The sequence below is a fragment of the Strigops habroptila genome, chromosome 6 (assembly GCF_004027225.2).
Source record: "Strigops habroptila isolate Jane chromosome 6, bStrHab1.2.pri, whole genome shotgun sequence".
Classification (NCBI taxonomy): domain Eukaryota; kingdom Metazoa; phylum Chordata; class Aves; order Psittaciformes; family Psittacidae; genus Strigops; species Strigops habroptila.
In genome coordinates, this window is record NC_044282.2 from 25,877,208 (window position 1) to 25,900,838 (window position 23,631).

The 23,631-nt window shown below is 41.7% G+C and overlaps 1 protein-coding gene across 7 annotated transcripts in view; it reads left to right on the forward strand.

Moving 5' to 3' along the window:
- RARS2 (arginyl-tRNA synthetase 2, mitochondrial) overlaps nt 1-22,559 on the forward strand; it is a 29,859-nt gene extending 7,300 nt beyond the window's left edge. For 3 of the 7 annotated variants that reach the window (XM_030490912.1, XM_030490911.1, XM_030490913.1), the window contains 13 exons: nt 2,868-2,944; nt 5,514-5,669; nt 7,657-7,763; nt 8,373-8,468; nt 10,620-10,680; nt 13,115-13,191; nt 14,457-14,581; nt 16,736-16,803; nt 16,903-17,012; nt 18,043-18,138; nt 20,025-20,099; nt 21,005-21,068; nt 22,411-22,559. In XM_030490912.1, the coding sequence (XP_030346772.1) occupies nt 2,868-2,944; nt 5,514-5,669; nt 7,657-7,763; nt 8,373-8,468; nt 10,620-10,680; nt 13,115-13,191; nt 14,457-14,581; nt 16,736-16,803; nt 16,903-17,012; nt 18,043-18,138; nt 20,025-20,099; nt 21,005-21,068; nt 22,411-22,497 (1,199 nt within the window). In that variant the 3' untranslated portion in view covers nt 22,498-22,559. Of the gene's footprint in view, nt 1-2,867; nt 2,945-5,513; nt 5,670-7,656; nt 7,764-8,372; nt 8,469-10,619; nt 10,681-13,114; nt 13,192-14,456; nt 14,582-16,735; nt 16,804-16,902; nt 17,865-18,042; nt 18,139-20,024; nt 20,100-21,004; nt 21,069-22,410 lie in introns of those variants that run through there. The other 4 variants (XR_004389927.1, XR_003992071.1, XM_030490914.1 and 1 more) reach the window with 4 other exon arrangements.
- Nucleotides 22,560-23,631: the final 1,072 nt, after the last annotated feature.

The window sequence follows — 23,631 nt, forward strand, 5'->3', positions numbered from 1 at the left end:
GTAGAAGACTATTGATCTTGCATGCATATGCGTTTGCATGTACACACATACACACTCCCACCTCTTCTGAAATGTCCATCAAATAAGTGAGGACTGAAAAATCCTCTCATGTGCAGCCTAGCATGGCTTGATATTTATTGCCTGGCCAGAGATCATTAATGTCTGACTGCTGGATCTGTAAATACTCCTCTTATATGACAGTTGATTCATCCATAGAATTAACAACTTCATTGATTTCTGTTGTTAATCTTGCATTTCAAATTGATCCATAGTCTCCTCTCCTTTTCAAATTTCCCCCCACAAGCTGTTTTTGACATATTTTTAGGCATTAAAAAAGGCAGCCATGCCCACTTCCTCATTTTTGAAAGCTGGGACACCTGTGAAAACTATAAAATTCTCCGACATCTTTTGCAGTAGGTTCTGAAAACCGTGTCCATATGTTTGTTTTTAAATAGCAAACACAGAGTGCAGTATGTACTAAGCGGCCACTTTTTCTCATTCCAGCCCAGTTTCACTGGTACTGCTGTGTATGGGGACATTAATGAACCAATGTTATGAACAGAGCTGCATTAGAAACCTAGCGTAAATACCCTACATCTGCTCTATTTATATATTCCGGTTCATCAGCATAGATAAGCTAACTGAAATATATTCAGTTCCACCTATTTTCCTTCAAGAGTAAATTCCTTGGGTTTAGACAGTAGAGAATAACATTCTTATGACTGTGAGAGCAGTAACAGAGTATTTTTTCCGTTGTTAATTTATTTCCTCCACAACTCATCTTTCCCGATTCTGTTTCTGATCAAGCAGTAGTTTATAGCAGAGCTTTGCTTCACTTAGGATTTGTTTCATAGGAATTGAATGCAGAATGAGTTCTCCTAAAATTCAGTAAATTTCATCATTGCGTATTTCATTCATTTTTGCCCTTTAGACATAATTTTATGGCTACGCTATTGTATAACAAATGTGGCAATGACAGTTAAGCAATGAAATGCAATGTGGTTAAAGGGCTTTTCAGCTGACCTCATTTATTCTGTCTTTGAAAATACTAAATTGTACTCCTAAATCTGAATATCAGGAACTTTATGTATTTTCATACTAAGTTTCCTGAAAGCATAAAGATCACAGTGCCTGTCAGTTGCATGTGTACCTGTTGTGCAGCACACAACTGTTAGACTCACGCTTTTGACCTAGTAGTTCCAACTGTTTCTTTCGCAATGGGTGCTCTTTATTTGGGCTGGCTCAGCTCACGTATATGGTGGGTTTTATAACAAATAATGTAGTCATGCTTCACAAAACTGTAGCATAGGATTATTATTATAATGGTCCTTTCCCAGAAGCAGTACTATAATTAATGATCTGTCAGCATTTCTATTACAACAACTATTGTCAGAGGCTTTAAAACATAGTAATTGAAAACATATTTTGCTGAAACATGGCAGAGAAGTCCTCAACCTTTAGGAAGTTTTGGGGCAGGTTTCTTAAGGTAACAAATCTTATGCAATCATTCTGTCTGTCCATCTGTCTTCCTGTCACTGCTCCTAATAAATGTTGAACCCATTGGCCAACTTCACCCTGATCTGACAAAGAAAAATGTCTCTGAGAACAAATTTCTTCTGGTATTGTGACAGTTGGCAGCTGAGTAGGGGTAGAAATACAATGTAATACCTTCTGGGAGAGAAAGTTGACTTCTGTGTTTAGCCTGCCGGCTAACCAGTCAGCACATCTAAGTCAGAATCAGTCCCAACACATGCTGCATCTTGCCAATAATTGGCAAGTAGAACAAGGGCTGGGGATAGTTTGGGGAAGACAGGAATGTGTGGAAGGATGTGTTAGGGTAGAATAAAAGCTGTCAGTCTTGCTGGGTGCTGGAGTGTGAAGCCAGCGCTGAAAAGTGGAATATGTAGGTATGCTAATATCCAAGAGAGATCATTAGGAAATCAAGCTCTGATTGCTCATAGAACAAGCTGTCCTTAAAGAAACTCCCTTTAAATAGGATTAGACTAATTTTATTTCCTAAACCCTAACATGTTTTTCTTACCTAAGTCTGACACGGCTCCTACTGCACTCAGTGTTTCCAAGAGGGAAGTTCTTGAGACAGTGCTACTTGTTTAGTTGCAGAGTGCTTTTCAAAGGGATACCTGCATACCTATTCCTCAGATGCTGTTTTCACATCAGTCCTGGTCCTTGTCAGCTCAGAGGAATGAGCTGCTTAAAAGCAGCCTCAGATGAGAGGCTGCAGGGTTAATATTGCTAGATTACTGAAGGACTTAATGAGCTCTTTTGATTTAGATTGTGATTTGATTTGTTGCCCTTTCAGATGGCTTTCAGAAAGTGCTGAAGCCAAATTGGATATGTGAAAAAAGCTGCATATTCTCAGCATTCAGCAAAAAGTTCCCTTGAAAATACTGTATGTGTGGTATGTGGAATACCATATTGTGTCCCAGTATTGTCTTGGAAATGATACTACTAGTAAGGGAGGAAGCAAAACAAGGAGTTTTGAGCATGTTCTGTTACTGGACAGTTGCCACTGTATGACTTCTCATTTATTTACTGTGTAAAAGATAATTTTCTCTACAAGTCCAGAAACACAAATTCCATTTATGAGGAATTGAAAAATCAGCATAGTATTTCTTACTAGTTTCTAGCTATTATAGTTTTGGGGTTTTTTCATACAGTGGAATAAAAGGTTATGCTTTTGATTTGTTGTGGAAGGGTTTTTTTGTTGTTGGTTTTTTTCCTAGCATACACCATCATATTGTTCAAAAATGTAAGGCATTTGTTTTCTTACGTACAGTGTTAAGACTAGACTTCAACAAAACAATACTCTGGCTGTTGTCTAACTCTGTATTTAATTGTTATTCAAGGCTTATTGGGTGTTGGTTTCCAGTGCTTTGGCAACAAAGAAAAGCTAAAATCCAGTCCTTTGCAACATCTTTTTGAGGTAAGTTCAACTAGGCATTTCAGAGGACGGTCCATTTAACTTGGCTGTTGGTTTTGTACAGAATGCCATGTCTGCAAGGTCATGATGAGACTCATGTTGGATTTAAACAACCTTACTTGATGGACCAGTGCTAGCCTGGGCCATGGCAGGAGAGAGAGTTTTCACTAGGCCATGGCAGCAGAGATAGGGTTCATTAGGCTGAAAAATATGTCCCATAAAGGAGGTAATCATATGGGTACTTAGGTTGCATTGATTACTGCTCCTACCAGCTGACTTGACTGCTGTCAGCCGTCTTAACCGACCATAGAGGACCACTAAGTTCACTGCGATGACTGCAGTGGAAATGGAGTCTCACATCTGATGCTGTAACATGTTGGGTACCAAAGTTGCATGTATGGTGTAAAAATCCTCTTGTTAGTAATTTTAGAATACGTAATACTTAATTTCCATCACTCAGTACAGATTTCACTGGGCAGAAAGGGTCTTTAAAGTCTTTTGTATCTAATATGGAGCCTTAGCTGGAGGAGAGATCGTCACTCCAGAATACTGTGCTGGCTCTGCAGAAAGCTCTTCTTTCTTCCATCAGTGTGAAAGAGCCAGGAGGTGCAGTTTCTGCTAACAAGCATTCAGGGAATGCTTTCCAGCCATAGGGAGGACTGGTTCATTGCAGGAGGTGGCCCTTTTGGTTGCCCGCCACGCCCACCAGCGTATATTTCTCAAATATTCCCAATTTCTAACTGTTTGTTCAGCTGCATTCCTATTTTATATAAAAAATCAAGATGTTTCAAAGTGCTGGTCTTCTGTTTTTGTGTGAAATTAATATTTCTGATAATTCATTTAAAAAGAAAATTTCCACAGTTTTCATATGATAAATGTATAGGCAAATGTACCTTTCAAACATCTTTGCACCTTCCATTTTGGTCAAGAGCCAGATGCAAACATGCCTTTTGCATTATTTTTGCTTTATAACATCAAAGATTTGAGGCAGGGGGATGTTAGCATGTGTGAAGCTACTGAGAAGGGATTGCATTTTCCCTTTAAATTTCTTTTTTGTGGCAGAACCAGGCAAACATTAATCTTTGAGGCTTGTCAGCAGAACTGCCTCTAAATCTCTAAAAGTCTTGGGGCATAAAAGGAAGGGGAAAAGTTCAAGAGTTTTGCTGTGGAAGCTTTTCGTTTTCTTTCTTTTTTCTCTTGAATAGGCAGAACCCACTTGAGCAAGGTACTGTTGGCACACTCATTGCCTGAACATTGCAGGAGTGATGTTTTTAGAATTATTTAGTTTTTATCAAGATTGTAAGGATTTGGGGAACAAAACTCTTAGAAAGACCTGAAAGTTAACCAGCAGTGAACTGTTTGGATTGAAATACATGGTGTAACCACTAGTTAATTTAATTACTTTTACACAGTACTTTAACTTTTTAAGAACTTTTCCATGGGCTTTCAAGACTCTACATGTGGAAAGCAAGGAATTGTTGTCTGGGTGAATATTTGGCCTTTGGATATAAAGAATGTGTTAATGAACAGCAGAGCCAAATTTGCTGTACAGAGGTAAAGTTGTCTAATACAAGAGTTTGTAATGCTTTTAGCAAACTGACAGGGCCAGCGTGTGTGTCTGGCCAGATGTTGACATTCATATGCTTGACTTGAGCCACTGAATGGCTGAATTTTATATCTATATGCACCGCGTGTTCATGAGATAATAGATATTTTTTAAAGCTGCTGGAAATAATTGTCACTCGTTGATTGAAGTGATTTTACTCTTGGCTGCTGTTGTATTTTTACCTGTTTTAAAAAAGTATTTTAATTAATAAATAATGTTCTTGGGGTTTAAGTGGGGCTTAAAGTCTTGTCTCATGTGGTATTATTGTACTTTGTTGAAATGTGTTGGTATGGAAATCATAATGTGCACCTGCTTTGATAACATTCTTGCATATCAAACATTAGGACAAGTACAATGCTTCACCTTGAAGGATGAAATCCATTTACTCTCACAATGTCTAATACATTACCATTATTGTATCTGAAGTAGAGAAATTATACTAGCAGGGTATATGTATATGTACTAGCATGTGTTAGTATGGGTATAGAGCACCATAAGTAAGTGGCTTTTGCATCAGAACTGGGTTGCTTTCTATCTAGGATTTTGCTGCTTCAGCTGCCATCTCACTTTTAGGTAGTGCAGTTGTTATAAATATCAACTTCGTGGTCCTCTGAAGAAAAGTCTCTTAATTTAAAAATCTGTGATGGTTTCCCTTTCATACATAAGTTAGTTCTTCCATGTTCTACTGCTGCAGTTGTTTCAAGGTTATGAAGAGGACAGTAGCGACAGCAATAAGAAATTATGACATTAGTCTTGTTTCATGATAAGCTGCACATTTTCCTGTTGGAGTTTGCACTGTCATTCGCCCTTTAAATGGGAAATGTGTTGCTTTAAGATGTCTTTACAATTTTGACGTTACAAATGTCATCTTTAAATGTATTTGTATTGTTCTCATAGAAGTTTGCATAATTTTAGTGGAGGAGAGGATTATACTTCTTCAGCATTTTCAGTGCCATTATATTTTAGGTGTATGTGCAGATTAACAAAGAAGCAGAAGATGAAAACGTGAAAAAGCTGGCAAAGGATTTCTTTAGAAAACTGGAGGAACATGATGAGCAGACATTGTCACTTTGGAAACAATTTAGAGACTTCAGTATTGAGGAATACATCCGAATTTATAAGGTACAAATCATCCACTGCTTTTTCTGTGTTGTTGGTAAAATGGTCTTTTGTAATCTATTGCTCCATCAATCTACTTGTCAGTGCACAGCACCTTTTCATCCAAGAGGCTGACAAGCAGTGAACTGACTTAGGAACAGAGGTTGCTGTAATGTTGTCAATTCATTGCCTTTCCAGTAAACTTTACAGTGTTGCGGGAAAGATATTTCCCAGTATTCCAGGTTATGCCGCATTCTGTTTGGAAAAAGCACAGTAGTTGATTTAACATCCAAGCAGCCCATCACTTTAGTTGCTGACACCCTAGATACATTTTACTGAATGGAGTCCGTGTAGTTGGTAATTGGCCCTTAGGCTAATTCTCCCTTTTTAGAAGCCCTGAAGCTGGGAGTATGGTGCTGAGCAACAAAGTAAATTGGTGTTAGATAAATGTTGTTCAGTTTTGCCTTATCTTTGAAGTCAGCAACAACCCACTAACCCTAACTGTTTCCATGCAATAAATTTTATTAGGAGATAACTCTGTTTTCACATTTCTGCTCCAATATTGTAATGCAGAGCTGTGTATGTTGTGTATTAAATCGAGTGTAAGAAATTATAGCAGAAGGAGTTTACAGTAGTAATCAGTGCATAAGTTACCTGCAGGTTGAGTTGAGCTAATATACAGCCATCTGTTGCATACTGTAATCTCAAGAATGGAGTCAGTGTCCACTGTTTTGTGGGAGATATTTGTGCCACTACCCACAGAATTAATCTTGTGAGAATTTGGGAAACAGGAGTGAGAACACCTTCTGTCACTGAATCCAGTTTCTTAGTATTAATACTATGTAGTCTTACTCAAGAACCAACTGAATCTGTCTGAAAACAAGCACATGTTTTTCTTTCCCACATTCTTGCAATGAGATTCTGGAATGGGTGCCCAGTTTTGATGGGCTTAGACACTTTTTTTCCTCACTTGCAGCTCCAAAGAATTTGTGACTCGTTTTATACCACTTCTTTCTTTTAGTAGTATTCTTTACTTAAAACTGCACTTTTCCATGTCCTTCCTCTTGATGTATTTGTGGAAACTGGTCACGTCTTCTTTCATCCTTGATTGTAAAGTTAAGAGAGAAGTGGCCTGCCCCTTCCTCAGTAATCCAGATCACTTGGCTGTGCTTCAATTTTTTCCCTTCCACAGTAATCCAGATCACTTGGCTGTGCTTCAGTTTCTTCCCTGAAACATATCACTGGGTTCGTGCCAAGTACTGTAAGTTAAGATCTCCTAAGTGAGACACAACCTCAGTAATTCTAGTGGAAAGCTGACCTGACAGGGTAAGGGGGTATTGGGCTGTGTATGCGGCTGCATCATGGTGGTCACTCCTCATTGAACACATGATGGCTGGCACGGCTAGATCTTTTCCAATTCCATTCAAACTAATAAGTGTCAAGCTATTGGACTGACAGTTTGTTGCCCCCAGTTAAGCAACTTGTCTTTTGTACTGTTGTATTTCACACAGTTTTGACAGTTAAGTTCATCCTATCTCTCCTAGGTGTACCCTCAGCCTTCCTAGTAATGGTGATTTCTGTATGCTCAGCAATGCATGTGAGCAGCTCCCGCTTTGTAAAATGTCTATTAGTATCCTTTTATAACAAGATTGGTTTTATGTTCAAGTAGCTCCTCTGCAGTCCACTGGTTTCACCTCCAGCACAGCAAGTTAGAGACTTAGCTCAGAATTTTTGTACTAATTGCTCTATCCAGTTTATGCCTAATTTCTCATGAACATTCTATCCAACACTGTTTATTCACCTCAGGGAGATTAATTCTAATGCAGAAATGGATTAAATTGAAATCCAAACATCCTTTCCTTTTTACTAGTGAAGTGACATTTCCTGGAATAAAATTAATCTTTGCACTCTGAGACCTGTGACACAAACCTACAACTGCTGTAATTTGAAGAAATTTTTAGCCTCATTCTTAACAACGTTACCCTTCTTTGGTATGCTTGGAACTTTGCAGCGTCTAGGAGTGCACTTTGATGAATATTCCGGAGAGTCATTTTACCAAGAGAAGTCCCAGGAAGTTCTAAAGATGCTGGAGGATAAAGGACTCCTTCAGAAAACAGTGTATGAACTCGTTATTCCATCTATTGGTGTAGTTTACTTAACATGTCAGCTGCATTTCAAATAGATATGATGAATGAGGTTTGTACCTAATCTAAGGGGAAGAGTTTTCTTTAGATGGTTTTAGTAGCTGTTCTAGTAGAACACCAACAGGATTTGTGCAGTCACAGTGAAAAATTAAGTTTGAATTTCTATGGCTAGCACAGAAGCCTGGTCATGATAAAGCAGGTACAAAGACAGCGTTCAACTCCTAACGGCCTTCTGGGCTGTTAATTGGTTTGTTAGCTGCATGTGCCATTGAGCGAGCAGAGTCAGGTGAGATCCTTGCCTTGAAGGAGCTGCCTGGCTGAACTGGGACAGAAGCTGTAGTCATGTAATGCACCAGAATGTGGGCAGGCTGCTCCCTGGCATCAGTGGTGACAACAAACCTAGAGGAATGGTTTTCAAAAAGACTGAAAGGAGGTAGTCATTCAGAGAAAAGAATGAGATTGTCTGTGGTGGGAGGAGAGGGAGTCCATGGCAAGAGGCTTTGTTTTGGTTCTGTCTTATCTGAACTTACCTGCATATTTGATGTGGCTTGCAGTTACTTCAGTGTTTTCTCTCAACTTACAGAAAAGGAACAGGAATTGTGGATCTTTCAGAAAAGAAAGACCTCTCATCGTTTTCCACCGTCGTGCGCAGTGATGGGACATCTCTTTATATCACAAGGCAAGTAAGCCCAGCTGTGTTTCTTGCCATTTATTTTGCCAGTAAACTTTTGTATGTGAGTACATTTGTAGCTGATAGTACAGATTTTGAAGCTTTTTATTTCTGGGATGGAACACCTTCACTAATGAGTAATTGTAACTGGAACTAGCAATGTAACTGTGATGGGATAAAAATGGCTCAGGAAAAACAACTACTTTTAAATATGTTTCCTTCCCCTCAGCAGTCTGTTAGTAAATCTCCTCTTTCCATAAATTGTAATACTTTCTCCAGCTAGTAACTTCAAACACAAAGCTGGGATCTCTTCATCTAATAAACACCTGCCAAATAATGAAGATTTTAGAAAGACCTTTGCTTAAAATGCTTATTGACAGTGCAATGCAGAAAAAAAATGGCTTGTTCAGCCATGTCTTCATTGATTCAGTGGACCACCAGCACTGTAACATCAATTTTAGCACTGTTTTCCTGCCTTCTCATCAGTATCCTAGAATTCCACTTGGGTATTTTAATATGGAAGCCTTAACAGTTTCTTTGTGCCAGTAATGTAAATAGATCAGATGCCTAGCCCTCAGGGTAAAGTGTGTACAGCTTTTCAGGGCAAGGGTGTTACAGAGATGCTGCAATCGGCCCTGAACATTAGGGAGCTGCTGAATCCTGTAGCCTGACAAAGGCAAGGCTGCCACAGATCCATGCCCACAGGTCCAACCAGTAGTGAGGCTGAGCACGTGTTTCCAGCAGGCACACAAACTCATATATACACACAGCCAACCAAACAGGGCATCACAGACAAAACCACTCAGCACAACTGGCCTCATTCTGTTCCCCTCTGTCTGAGTAGGATGAAGATCTACTAGTGTGAAGAAATACACATGTATGAATGTGTGTATATATATACACACACCCCTATGTATGTGATACAGATTATCTACATAAGTAATACACATGTATTCTATGTACAGACTATGTATGCAAAATATGTATCCCTGCAGTAGCTGAGCTTCGATGCTGACAGTGTTCAAAGCCAGCTCAGGTGGGGCTTTGAGCAACCTGGTCTAGTGGAAGGTGTCCCTGCCCATCGCAGGGGGGTTGGAACTAGACGAGCCTTAAGGTCCCTTCCAACCCAAACCATTCTATGATTCGATGATATTTGCTGTCCATCACATGTGGGTATGTGTTCCCTCACTCCAGTTGTTGGTAGCAGAGACACCTTGGCCATGTGACTGACCAATGCTCGTATTTCAGTTGCTATCACTTAATTTCACTTATCTCCAGTCCCTTCAGTTGCTGGACCACAGATGCATGGCCTATATGAGCTGTAGTCTGCAATTCCAGTTACTGATACTCAGATCTCCAAACACACATGAACACAGAAGAGAGACCTCCCTCACCCAGGAAAAGTTTGAAATGGAGTTTAGTGAGAAGACAGGACAGACTGTGCTGATCAAGTGTAGGGCACAAACAGACTATCATACTAATGAGCAGTCAGTTTACAAACCACGTGTACTTTTGATCATCTTTTCCCTATCTTTTCTCATCTTTGGTTCCTCCCCTGAGCATCTCATAATAAGTCTTGTGCAATCATAGAATGGTTAAGGTTTGCAAAATGCTTTTCCCTTGCATGGTATGTTTCCCATGTCCCTTAGACAGTAACCTCTCCCAGTCAGAAGGTGGTCTGGAGAGCTGTTCCTGGTAACCCCTGAGGCCAGTTTCAGGCTGGGACATGGGGCTGATAGCTCTCCTGTGACAGTCCTAGGAGGGGCTCGAGCAAGGTGTTTCTCTGTAGTACTTTGTGTGTGTGAAGACGAGCTTTTTATCACATAACATAGTGCATGAGGGTTAGTTTTCCAGGAGGCGTTTGTTTCTCTCAAGTCCTAGTGGATTGGTTGTCCCAGTAGACAGACAGAGATGAGACTTAGCTCTGCACATAGATACTTTCTTCAGTAATTTTCATAGCTAGTGGTTTACAAAAAAACTCCAACATTTCAAACACATCACTAAGAAAGTATACATGTCCTCTTTTTTGTGTAATCCATACAGGGATCCCTTTAATCAGGCAGTCCTCTCCCCTCAATAAGAGTAGATTCTTTTTCTAAGAGGCGAATAATGAGGTATGTTTGATTAAAAGTCCAAATAGTTTCTTGTTACCTCTTTCAGAGATCTGGCTGCTGCTATAGACCGAATGAATAGGCATAGCTGTGATACCATGATTTATGTGGTAAGTAATTCTAGATTGACCAAACACTTTTGAGCTTGACTGTCCAATAATCCAGGGGGGCTCTTATTGCAATGTGACTTCAGCACATGGTATTTTTGGCAGGGAAATAGATGCCCTCACTGCCCAGCAGGTGTGCCTCAGCATGGCAGCAGTGTTTCTTGGTTCTATTTCAGTTCACGATGGATGCACAAAATGGTTGAAAAATCAGCTCTGGAGTTAATCTCTGTTATAAAAATTCATTGCAATTCCTGTTAAAGAAACTTTCACTCAATTGACACTCTATATAAATGTCGTAATTAATATTTAAACAAGTCAGAAAAAGCTGTTAGTGTTACAAAGGGTTGTAAAACAGTACTTTAGAAAGTAATGATCTAAAATGAATCTAAGTCTACTCTAAAGTCTTAATATCTTATCTGAAATGTAAATTTTTATGGCTTCAAACAGTGCCTTCGTTTCATTATGTAGAAATTGCACATAAAGTGCAGCTTAATCAGTCTGGATGGATGAAGCAATTGTAGATAGGAATCTGGTTATATTTCGTGGTTTGATTTTATTTGCTTTTTAACAATTCCAACAGTATCAGTAATCATAGAATCATAGAACAGTTAAGGTTGGAAAGGACCTTAAGATCATCTAGTCCCACCCCCCCTGCCGTGGGCAGGGACACCTCACCCTAGACCATGTGAATGAAGAGCAGGATTATCTCCTCACTTGTGTGAAACTCTTTTTTTGCTCTAGTATTACCAAGGACATATCACACAATGCTTTTAAATCTTCTTTTTCACAGATTTAGAAAAAAAAATCTCATTTTAAAAATCATATTCTTTTAGGTGAAGTCAGTTACTAACGTGGAAAAAAAAATGCATGTTGTTTGTGGTGTGTTTGGTAATGCCCGTGTATCTTCTCTGGTACAGCTTTTTCAAAGGCAATATAATGTGGCAAATACCATGATTCGGGCGGGGGAGAGATCAGTAAGCATAAAATTACATACACAGATAGTTTAACGTGACTTTTGGTTAAGTTACATTCGTCCTTTTCAGTCTTCAGGAAGCTTACAGTAGCTTACCATTCCCACATGTGGTCGTAGAACAGGGATATTTTTTTCTTGTATTTTTTTGGGGGGAATTGCTTGGGTTTGGTGGGAGGTTTTTTGCCTCTACTGACTGGAAGGTTCACTGGCATCAGAGAGCAGTGTGGCTGTGAAAGCACAATGCATTAGGAGTTAAGGAGACTGTTTCCTGTGTAGTTCACATGGGTAGGTAATTATTTGTATTGGTTATACCATGAGGTAGTAGGACAAAGGGAGAAGGAACAGTTAGAAAGAAAGAAAATAGTTGGGTAGCTGCTTTGCACAAATGAGGATGTGGGCTGAATGGAGTGAGCCAACGTGGAAGCAACAGCCTAGAGTTACCTGGTTGCTCATAGTTGAATGCCAGTAACTGTTTACTTCCTTGCCTGGGCCTCTTTGATCTGCACCCAATCCAACCAGACATGCAGCAAAACTGGACTGTGATGCAACCAATGGGTCTGTTACTATCAATCTCATTCTAGTTGGAAATGACAGGTCAGCCTGTCTCTCAACCTTGCATAGGTTGCAGAGGTCTTTTATGACACCATTAGTACTTTTATCACTTGTGGCTTTCCGAGGGCTGAGAATGTGGGTCATAAAATGAGAGGGCGATAACATAAATTATTAGGAGAGTCCGTGGGACAGAACTGCCAGCCTGGCTGAGCTTTGCTGCTGTTCTGTGGCACTACTTTGTCCTGGGTTAGGACTTTACTCAGAGGTGGGAGGACTTCATGGGTTGAAGTGAGAACACCAATGATTTTAGTCTTTAATTATTAAATACAAATGCATTTCAGAATCCCGATCTTGTTACAGGAGAATTATATAGAGGCTCTTGAGTCTTATTTAGTAAGATCATCTTATTTTCATCAGATCCACTTGTTTAAAAGAACATGAAATTGGTTTTCTAGTTGTAATGCTGTAAATCAGTGCATTCAGCAATTTATATTTAAAAAAATCTGACTTATTTCATAAAAATGCAGTGATATAGCAAAATATTAAAAACATTTTAAAATGTGACATATATTATTAAAGAGGTACTTAGATTCCATTCAATGTTGCACTCCAAGCAGATGAAAACACTTATGTATAGGCAGAATTAAATATAATCCACACTGTCAGACTGCAAACTTCTCCCTTCACTAATAATTTCTGAAAAAGTAGAGTACTTTTCTAACAAGATGCAAAATCCTATTGCCATAGATTCCAGCTGTTGCACTTTTCAAATCTAGCCTGTCTTCATAGGTCTTAATTCTGCTTGCAGTGACTTAGTAGCACAATTTCTGTGGTGTTATGTGTTTGCATGTTGAAAACTAATCCTTATCAAATTTGAAGTGTTTTCTGATATGCACCTATTCTGTTCCTTAGACAGATAAAAGTCAAAGTAATCACTTTCAACACTTGTTCCAAATACTAAAGCTTATGGGTTATGACTGGGCAGAAAGGTATGTACTTATGAATCTTAATGATATATCTTTTTTTCTGTTTAAGAATGGGTGATATGTACATTGGCATTTCAGAGTGCTCTTTTGTCCACCTACCACTATGCTGTAGCACACATCATGTAGGCAATTTGAATGAAACTAAGCTCCAAGGTGCGCTGCTGGCGTGCAACTAATGAACCCCAGAGTGTAAGCAGACTTTTGGCCTGTAGGACCCAACTAAAGCAACAAGGAGGGGAAAAAAACCCCAGTCAGAAAACAAACCCTCAGAACTGTGTGCAATGTGAGCCTCAGGTCCTCGGCACCAACCTTCTCAATCCATACGTCTGCTCCTGCTGGTCTGCTTTAACATCACAACTCTGGCTGCGAAAACCAGCCCTGTCTCTCATTTCACAGGGCTTTCTTAACTGCTTGATGTGAAAAAGAGAAACAACCTTTCAGAGACATTACAGCATAGCTTCTGGGATATTGTGTTATCACATATTAAATGATTACTTCTTAAAGTATGGTATTTTGTCAGCAATCTGAATTTGGTTTGAGTCAACCTTCAGGCTTGAAATATTTATTGCTGGGAAATGTATCCCCGCTGTTATTCACTGTATTTACTGACGTTGTTAGCAATCCGAGCAAAGCTCAGTCATGGATCTGCAGACTAAATCATATTCCTCTCTGAGAGACTGCATGTCTTTTGTGGTTAAATATAGGATTTTAGCTTTCAGGAATATTAGTCTGCCTCCTTTCTCAGTGCTTAAAGTTGCGCTAAAATTACCCTGAGTTATGGATCCAGAGTAATGCTTGGGGTTATTGTGAGCAGAAGCAATGGATGTTTTATTATTAGCAATGATTAATTACACTTTTAGCTTAATGTGCCCACAATAGAATTATTATGACTCCCTTTCTAATCTTATTAACAGATCTGTGTTGCCACAGTAATTTGATCTGTCTACATCCTGCCTCTCCTCAGTTCATTACAATTTATTGCACTGAGTCCTCTGTACTAAAGCTAGTAGCAAAAGAGGTTCCCGAGAGCACGCAAATGACCAGGTTATCATAATTCTGATCATAATTTTCCCATTATATAATAAGTATGGAGCTTTGGTTGCTGAAATGTGAGTTACTGATTCTATCACCAAGCTTCCCACGTCGCAGCGCTATTTATTCAGCTGTTATTGCTGTTTCCTGGTAGAGATTCCAGTTCTGAACAAACACACTGCAAACATTTCTCTTGATTAAAATGTAATTTTCGGTCCTGCTGCTTTTCACCACAGGTGCCAGCATGTGTCTTTTGGTCTGGTTCAAGGGATGAAGACTCGGAGGGGAGAAGTAGTTTTCCTGGAAGATGTTTTAAATGAAGTTCGCTCAAGGATGTTACAAAACATGGCTTCTGCAAAAAGTTAGCTACTTCAGGTCTTATTAATTGCTTTTCTGTGTTGATCAAAACTGTGTCGTCTTTTCTACCTTTCGCTTTTTCCTGTCTCAGACTAATCACAGTGATACGCTCTGTGCACTGTTTGTATCTCCCATAACATAAACAGTGTAAAAATAATCCTTTGCAACTCTGTCAACTTCCCTAAAGGGATTTGCAAATCCCTTACAGATTTGCAAATTTTAATATCCAGTGGCATTATTCCATCACACTTTTGCACAGGGAAGGAAGCACCTGCCTTTGGGGGACAACAGTTGCTTTTTTCTGGAGGGACGAACTAGTCGATAGTGGGGTTGGGGCTGGAGTTCAGGGAATGTCAGATTTCATCCAAAGGATTTGTAGCTCTGACAGTTTTCTCTGGCAAGACTGGCTGCAGCTTATCTGCAACTACTGCCTTGTCATCCTCCCAGTCTCGGGACTGTTTCTGGAGTTCCCAGGAGGTCACTGCTCTGCAGGAGAACCTGCCGAAGGGGATGTTCGCCTGCACCTGGGGCTGTGGCTTTAGAGCCCGTTCCTCCTGATGCAGTAAAGATTGAAGTAGTTCCCAGTGAAATGCTGCCCCCTCTTGTGCTTTCTGGGGTTACTGAATGTGCTGAATGAACTGAACAGGTTAAGCAGTGTGCATCTTCTTTGGTCTGCCTCCTCTGCTTTTTTAATCCAGATAATTTTGCTTGTAGAATGGACAAGGGGAAGGCAGGCAGAGTGATAGAAGGGTGATCACCCCATTTTCAAACCAGTTTTACTGCAGAGAGGAATGGAGCTTAGAACTTCAGTTTAAAGGTTAGTAGCATAGCTGAGTGCAAAGCAAACTTATTTGATGCTGGACTAAACTGTCGCAGCAGAGGTACAGACCCACGTTCCATTGCATAAGCAGTAGGCAGAAGAACAGCTAAAAGAAGTGATGGTGGCACCGCAGCATTACCCTGAGCTTATCTATTAGCTTCTAAATTCTACCTGTGCTTGTAGAAATTTTCTCCCTTACATTTGAATTTCTGCCTTACTTCTGTTTCCTAAATTAGATATGGTAAATCCTGAGGAAAGGCTGAAAGAATAGCCAGTCTGAGACTTCTCAGGGCTATGAATTGTCATGTTCTCTCCCTCTACTCCTCTCTTGTGAGATGACACTGGAAGTCCCGTGTCCAGCTTTGTGGCCCCCAATTCAAGAGGGACGTGTTGGAGTAAGTCCAGAGGAGGCCACAAAGACAATCAGAGGGCTGGAGCACCTCCCCTATGAAGACAGGCTAAAAGAGTTGGGCTTGTTCAGCCTGGAGAAGAGGAGGCTCTGAGGAGCCTTGCATTATATAAAGGGAGCTTATAAGAAAGATGGAGAAAGACTGTATTACCAGGGCCCGTAGTGATAGGACAATGGATAACAGTTTCAAACTGAGAGTAGGTTTAGATTGGAAGGAAGAAATCTTTCCCTGTGAGGGTGCTGCGGCACTGACACAGGGTGCCCAGAGAAGCTGTGGCTGCCCCATCGCTGGCAGTGTTCAAGGCCAGGCTGGATGGAGCTTTGAGCAACCTAGTCTAGTGGAAGGTGTCCCTGCCCATGGCAGGGGGTTGGAACCAGCTGAGCTTTAAGGCCCCTTCCAACCCAAACATTCTATGATTCAGTTCAGATTCTGAGTATAAGCAGTTTAGGTCATCTACGATGGCTGGTGTGAATACTCCCTAAATGGATGTCCAAATGCTCCCTTTGCTCTTGGACCAGTATTTCTTTGACTGTTTATGCCTCTACATCAGTTAGAGATGTTTTTTATCAGTTTTTAAACAAAATCTGAATGGCCCTGTCATTCTTCTCCTGATCTTGGAGATTGGCTGTCTCAATTGTGAAGAGGAATTCAGTGTAGTTTATCCAGCCTGTTGTAATGAACCCTTCCAACATTAAAACGTGCATTACACATACTAGGAGAAGTGGAAAAAAGCCCATCTGAAACAGCTGTATCCCAACTTTTAAGAAGGATTTATATCCTGGACTACTTGCTGTACGCATCCTGACAATTTCCATATTGCTAGCTCACAGTTATGGAAGATCTGCTTTTTATTGGCATCTCCAATCTGAGCAAGGGAGCTGTTACGCTGCTACAGACTTATGATTCCTTTTTTTCTGTTTCTCTTCAGCAACCAAAGAGATAGAAAACCCTATGGAGACAGCAGAGAAAGTTGGCCTTGCAGCACTAATAATTCAGGTGAGTCTGAGCTGCCTCCTGAGGTGTTTGCATCTTGTGTGAAAAGGTCAAAATAGAGATGGAGAGCCATATCCAGGTGACTTCAGTTTATTCTTCCAGGACTTCCGGGGCCTTCTGTCATCTGATTATCAGTTTAGCTGGGACCGAGCTCTTCAGAGTCGTGGAGATACAGGTGTGTTCTTGCAGTACACCCATGCCAGACTCCATAGGTAAGAAGGAGCATTTGTGTGCAGAAGTACAGTTTGACATGTGTTTTAACCTTATTAACTTCTTTGTTCATTGGTAGAGTTAACTCCTTCCCTAAATACTCACGCTGCAGCAGAGGTGTGAGTTTACGATAGGAGTCACTGAGACTTCCCAGAAGAGCAATCCAATTAAAATGAAATTTCTGCCTCATTTCCACAGGGCTGAGCTAACTGTCCATGTACTTCCTCAGTTCTAGGAGCAGCCTCTCTGTGCGCTTGCTGTCAGTGATGAAGAACGGTCGCCCTAGGATTAAGGAAACTGATTTAAAAAACAAAATGCCCGTACTTGTAAAGTATACCACATCACAGAACTTAGATGTTTTAGGCTACCACTGTAGCTAGTAGGGGTGTTTTTTGATCATTCTGTTATTTCTCACTGTTGTAACCAAGTTGTTTTGACCTTCCTGTTGACTCAGGTCAAACATGTAACATATTTAATTCTTTCTAAAAAGAGTTTCAGAAGAGTCCAGTTTGAACAGTTGTATTGATTACCATGATCTGTCAGAGCATTTCGAATGCAGACATGGATACAGCTTTTCATAAAAGCATGTAAGGTACCTTCTTGTATCAATCAGGCCAAAGGCCTGTACCAACCTGGTATTCTGTCTGAGGCAATGGTAACAGGAGATGGTATTCAGGGAGATCATGCAAGCCTGATCCCTCTCTGTAGTCCATTCCTCTTCTACTCCCTTATCATCTAGGTATTGATGGTGCTGCAGTACCGTTACTGGGGTATTGACGGCCTCCCTAGCCCTTTCAGCATCAGCTTCTGGACCTGTCGTCCATGCACATCTCTAATCCTGTTGATCCTGAATGGTTAGAACAAATTTTGTTATCTTGGGTTGAAGTCAGCCGATCTGTCTCAATGTTCCATTCAGCTTGAGCAGAAGATGCCTACCCTTTTTCCTTAAAAATACAAATTACTGTTTTTCTTGTCCAGCTTTGCTAACGAGTTTTCATCCAATATTTGGTTTTTTTTGTTCTTACATTTTAGTTTAGAACAGATGCATGGGAATGAGCAGCTAACTGATGTTAACGTGGCATGCTTGCAAGAGCCAGATGCCATCTCTGTTCTTCAGCATCTTCTCAGGTTTGTCTAGTTTTCTTTCCAAATACCAGGGACAAAATACAGTTGTCTGTGAGACAATGCAGAAGTTCCCCTGATTTTTGTCTCTCACATCTCTAGCACAATGCTATAAAGGCAGGAATCTTTCCTGTTTGAACAGTGCCCACTTTGGACGTGCTGACCAAGATGAGGTGCTGAATGCACAGGCAAGAGATGTTGTGGTAGTTTACTATCCAAGGGAATGAGGAGTGCTCCCTCCCTGGTGCCATAGCTCTTACGTGACCATCGAGCCCTCACTGTCAGAGCTCACTCCCAGTTTTCCTTGCCTTTAAAGGAGGAAGAGCTCAGGGAAGGGAAGTTCAGCTTGGGCATGCTGGCAGGGATAGAATCACAGAATGGTTTGGGTTGGAAAGGACCTTGAGATCATCTAGTTCCAACCCCCCTGCCATGGGCAGGGACACCTCACTCTAGACCATGTCGCCCAAGGCTCTGTCCAGCCTGGCCCTGAACACCGCCAGGGATGGAGCATCCACAACTTCCTTGGGCAACCCATTCCAGTGCCTCACCACCCTCACAGTAAGAAACTTCTTCCTTACGACTTGTTACCAGTCTGCGGTTGGACATTCAGCTGTTGACCACAACTCTTCGTGTGCAGCCGTCCAGCCAGTTCTTTAGCCACCAAGTGGTCCATCTATCAAATTGATGTCTCTCCTGTTCAGAGACAAGGATGTCGTGCGGGACAGTGTCGAACGCTTTGCACAAGTCCAGGTAGATGACGTGAACTGCTCTGCCGCTGTCCATCAGTTCCGTGGCTCCATCATAGAAGGCCACCAAATTGGTCAGGCAGGATTTCCCCTTAGTGAAGCCATGTTGGCTGTCACCAACCACCTCGTTTTTCTTCATGTGCCTTAGCATGCTTTCCAGGAGAAACTGTTTTTTGCCAGGCACAGAGATGAGACTGACTGGTCTGTAGTTCCCTGGGTTTTCCTTATTCCCCTTCTTGAAAATGGGGGTTATATTGCCCTTCTTCCAGTCATCGGGAACTTCACCTGACTGCCAGGATTTTTCAAATATGATGGACAGTGGTTTAGCTGCTTCATTCGCCAGCTCCTTCAGGACCCGTGGATGGATTTCATCAGGTCCCATGACTTGTGCACGTTTAGGTTCTTAAGATGATCTCAAACCTGATCCTCCCCTACAGTGGGCTTAAGGTCTTCATTCTCACAGGATGGGCCTGAGAGCTGAGCAAAGAAATCCACTCCTGCCTTTTTAATTGGAAATCTGTTCAGCCCCAGAAGGGTTTGTAGCTTTTTGCAGGCTGTAAAAAAGAGGATGTGTACAAGCGGACAGCAGAACATATGAAAAAAAATGGATCTCCATGACTTTGCCTGTATAATCCAGTTTAATACTGTCTTTAAAAAGTTGATTTTCTTCCAGGATTATGTAAACCCACTTTGGTTTTGTATTTTCTAATGTAGCGAGATTCCCTTTAGCTACTTAAAATTCTAATCTGCATTTAGTAAAAGCAACATCCTCTAAGGGACGATTTTGACTGCCTTGTTTATTTAATATGTATTTTTTGCTCCTAGGAACTTACAGTTAGTGTTGAAATGTAAAACAGTGTTCCAGGAGCAAATACAGCTGGTGTTCTCTTTGCTCTAGCCTGCCTCCTTGAGCTCTGCCATCCACAGTGCTTGCATGATGAGAAGCAGAAGCAATCTCCTTCAATAAGCAAATGAGGAAGAAATAATCAATTCTGGGCAAATTACATGGCTTAGGTCTGGTTGGGAAGATTGTTCTTGTTAACTCTGCAGTTGTGTTTGTTCTGACTTAAGCTGTCTGATGAGCCTTATATTTGAGTACACCTCCCAATCCCTTCTATACCAAACAACCCTCCTCTTTCTTCACAGGTATGATGAGGTCCTGTATCGATCTTCTCAGGATCTGCAGCCCAAGCACATTGTCAGCTACCTCCTCACACTTAGGTAAGGTGAATGCTGATACTGGCTGTCTGTCTCTGGTAAGGACAGGTGTTCCTGAGCTGGCTCTGCAAGCCTCATGTCTGCACTGCTTTGAAGAGCAAAAATAGTGGGAAGATGTAAATTTGTGGGACAGTTTCTCTGGAGCAGGTAAGGTATGAAGTAGGATAGCAAACAGTGTAACAGAGATTGAGGTTGGAACCAGGAACAAAGGAGCCAGAAACTGAATGCTTTCAACAAAAAAGGATCATGTTGCTGTAACTGAGCATCTGAACCCAAAATCACACTGGACTAATCCTACCTTAAAGAGCAGATCTGAGTGATAATAACACTCTCAAAGCTTAAAATTTCGGCTAGGAAATTTTGTCCAACCCCTTTTAACCACAGATCTCAGCCTGTGTGTTGAGATGGACGAAGCATACTATTGTAAGTTATATGGCATATAAGTTACCTCCGTAGGGACCTGTCTGCTTTAACAGCACTGTGAAACACTGGAGAACACCTGCTGGAAGAAGCTGTAGGCCTGTGTACAGGGAAAGCCTTAATGAATAAAGGAAAATTGTATAAGGAATAATGCACCTTGGGAATGACAGGGCAGGCTCTTGAGAATCTTTCCAGACCAGTTTGGGTTTTTATATGGGTTTGGTTGGTTTTGGTTTGGTTTTGGGGGGTGGGGAGGAGGGGTGGAGAGATTGTTTTGGGGTTGTTTTACAAGCATGAAGGTGTTGATGGCATGCTGTGACAATATGCAGGCTACAGAAAACCGTGCCCTCTCTCAGCCAGGTGGAAATAACTCTCTGGCCTGCTGCAGTTGTGGCTTTTCCAGTTCTGCTGCTTTCTGTAGCCCATAGCACTCCTCTTGTCAAGAGACTTGCTTGTTCTCAGCATTCTCCTCGTGTTTTCTATTTCAGCCATCTTGCAGCCGTGGCACATAAAACCCTTCCCGTGAAAGGCAGCGCCCCTGACGTAGCGCAGGTATGGTATGGCACGGCACGGGGCTGTTACGTGGCTGGGGCCTGGGGAGGGTGTCCCTTCCAAGAGGAATGCTCCCTTGGGCTTTACCAGCCTAGCTGTGTAACCACTGGGGTGAACATGCACCTGCAGGCTAATGAGCCAGCAGGCAGGCTCTCCTTTGGGAAGGCAGGGACTGCCATCATGGATCTGCCTGATCTTCCCAAAACACAAATCTCCATAAGGACAACTGCTCCAAACCCAGTCAGAAGTAAACATTTGAGCAAGTTAACTCACTGGTGAATTTCAATGGTTTCCTTGAGTGGTTATGTGGGAAGACAAGAGAATGAGGAGATAACTGACTCAGTCTCCTCCCTCTTGCCACCTACATATCCCAAGTTGTCTGTATTGCAGTTCCAGCTAAAGCAGAGGCTGACAACTGTTAATCTGCAGTTCCAAATATAAGCAAATTATTTTCTACTCATCTCCCAGGCAATGTTTGACCCCCTAACGGCTCAGTAAATGATATACTAATTACACTGCCTTTCTTATTTTCTCTTTCATCTATTTCAAAAGCAATTACCTATCTGGTTGTGGTAGGAAGTCACATTTAAGTGTTGAGCTGTGTTATGAGGGAAAAATCAGTTTTTCAATTCAGTGGAATTGATGGAGCTGTGCTCTGTATTTGAGCTCAGATGCTGTAAGTATTCCTGCCTTTGAAGACAGACTAAATGAGTCCAAATTACAAGGAAAACTTCAGTGCCTTATCCTGTAAAAAAAATTCTAAATACCTTACAATGTGACAGCTTTCAAGAACTGTTTTTCTGAAGTAGGGTTGACGGAGCCTTTCCCAAACAGCCAGTTGTGTAACAGCTAAGACATTGACAAGGAAGAGTGGAGATTTTCAAAGCAACCCACAGTTGCTTGACAGCCTCTAACCCCGGCACAGTGAGAGGAGGGATTCCAGCAGTATCTGCAGGCTGTAACAGCTGCTGAGGCAAGAAAGATTTTCCCTCTCTAGTCATTGCTAGCTCTTCTGCAGGCGCCTCCTCTGGTTACCTTGCCCTGAGGGCACAGGGCTGGGCAGGATGCTTCTTTTCAGCTTCACTTCAAAAGCAGCCCTTGACAGAAGTGTCCCTCCACTGACCCTGCAATGGGCTGTCAACAGCTGGTGTGAATTCTGCCAGCGTTGGTGTGTTACTCAGTACTCACATCACATGTAGGTCTGATTCCCAGTGCTCTGCCTGGGTACAGAGGGATGTACACAGTGTTCTCACCTCTGACAGGCTGCTCCTAACTACTGTCCTGAGAAGCACGCTCTGTTCTGCAGCAATGCTGTAAGCTGATGGCTCTTCTTGTTTTCCAGGCAAGGCGCTGTCTCTTTCAAGCTGCTCGCTCAGTTCTAGCCAACGGGATGAAACTTCTTGGCATCACACCTGTAACTCAAATGTAATGAGGCTCTATGCCCTGTAAAGTCATGTCTCTCAGTAAAAGGGTTTTTTAAGATAATATAAATACTCTCCTGTGTGTCAGTGCTAGTGCAGTCTGGAACCTCTCTGCCTGCTCTTGAATGTTTGTATTCTCCATCACACTGACTGCCATGCAGGGGAGCCCAGGGGAGGACAGTCACCTCTCCCAGGCACTTGGTAGGAGTAGTGTACTTAAGACATTAGTCCACGTGGTATTTCCCATAAAAGAGAACTGCTCTCTATTTGCCATGCAAATATAACATCCTTCTGGTGGAGGAAGTGGTGTTAAGTGTGCTGCCCTAAGTGATCAAAGTTCTCTCTTTTTGCAGTTGCTATTGTGTGCATAGGCCTAATAGTACATCACCTGCAGGTGCTTGTCTGTTGGAACAAACTGAGTCAGACCAGGCCAGAGACTTATTCCACGTGTGTTGTACTGCACTCCCCCTTCTGTAACCTTAGCCGAGCCCAACTGCCAGCTGTCACATCCTGTTCCTCACCCCTTCCTCCGTCACACTGACCTGACAACAGGGAAGAAGAGGATTTGCTGCCCAACTGGTGGAACAGGACCTGCCGTGCTCCCTCAGCACTGTACAGGCAGGCAGACGTGGCACACAGAGCCACCACACTGCTGAACAGAGGTGGGGCATCACGTGTAAGGTAGTGCAGGTGACTGACAAGATCTCCAGCACCACAGCCTTCACTTACCAGAGCAGCATGGGGGTGGCACCCTGTTCCAGGTGCACAGAACAGCTGGCAAAAAAGTCAGACAGGAGCATCCTTCCCCGCTGGAACAGAATTTAAGCGTGTTTGTTACTGCTGTGGTTAACACACCCCACTTTCAAGTAAAGCCCAGCTCGTTAATTCATGTCTGAAGGAATCTAACCAGGATATGAACTAGGTCACGTTTTGACTCCATGTTGAAGGTAGATGATGCACCAGTTAGTTTTTCTCTCAATGCAGAGTTGCAGTTTCTGGAAGGGTGAACTGAGTGAGGCCTCAGAAAATTGAGGAGGTTCAAATTACACAGTTGGCACTCCTAAATTAAATCAAAGCCTAACATGCATTATAGGAAGTGCTTTCAAGCATCACTTGGTATGCACAAAAAGGTTTAGAGAGAA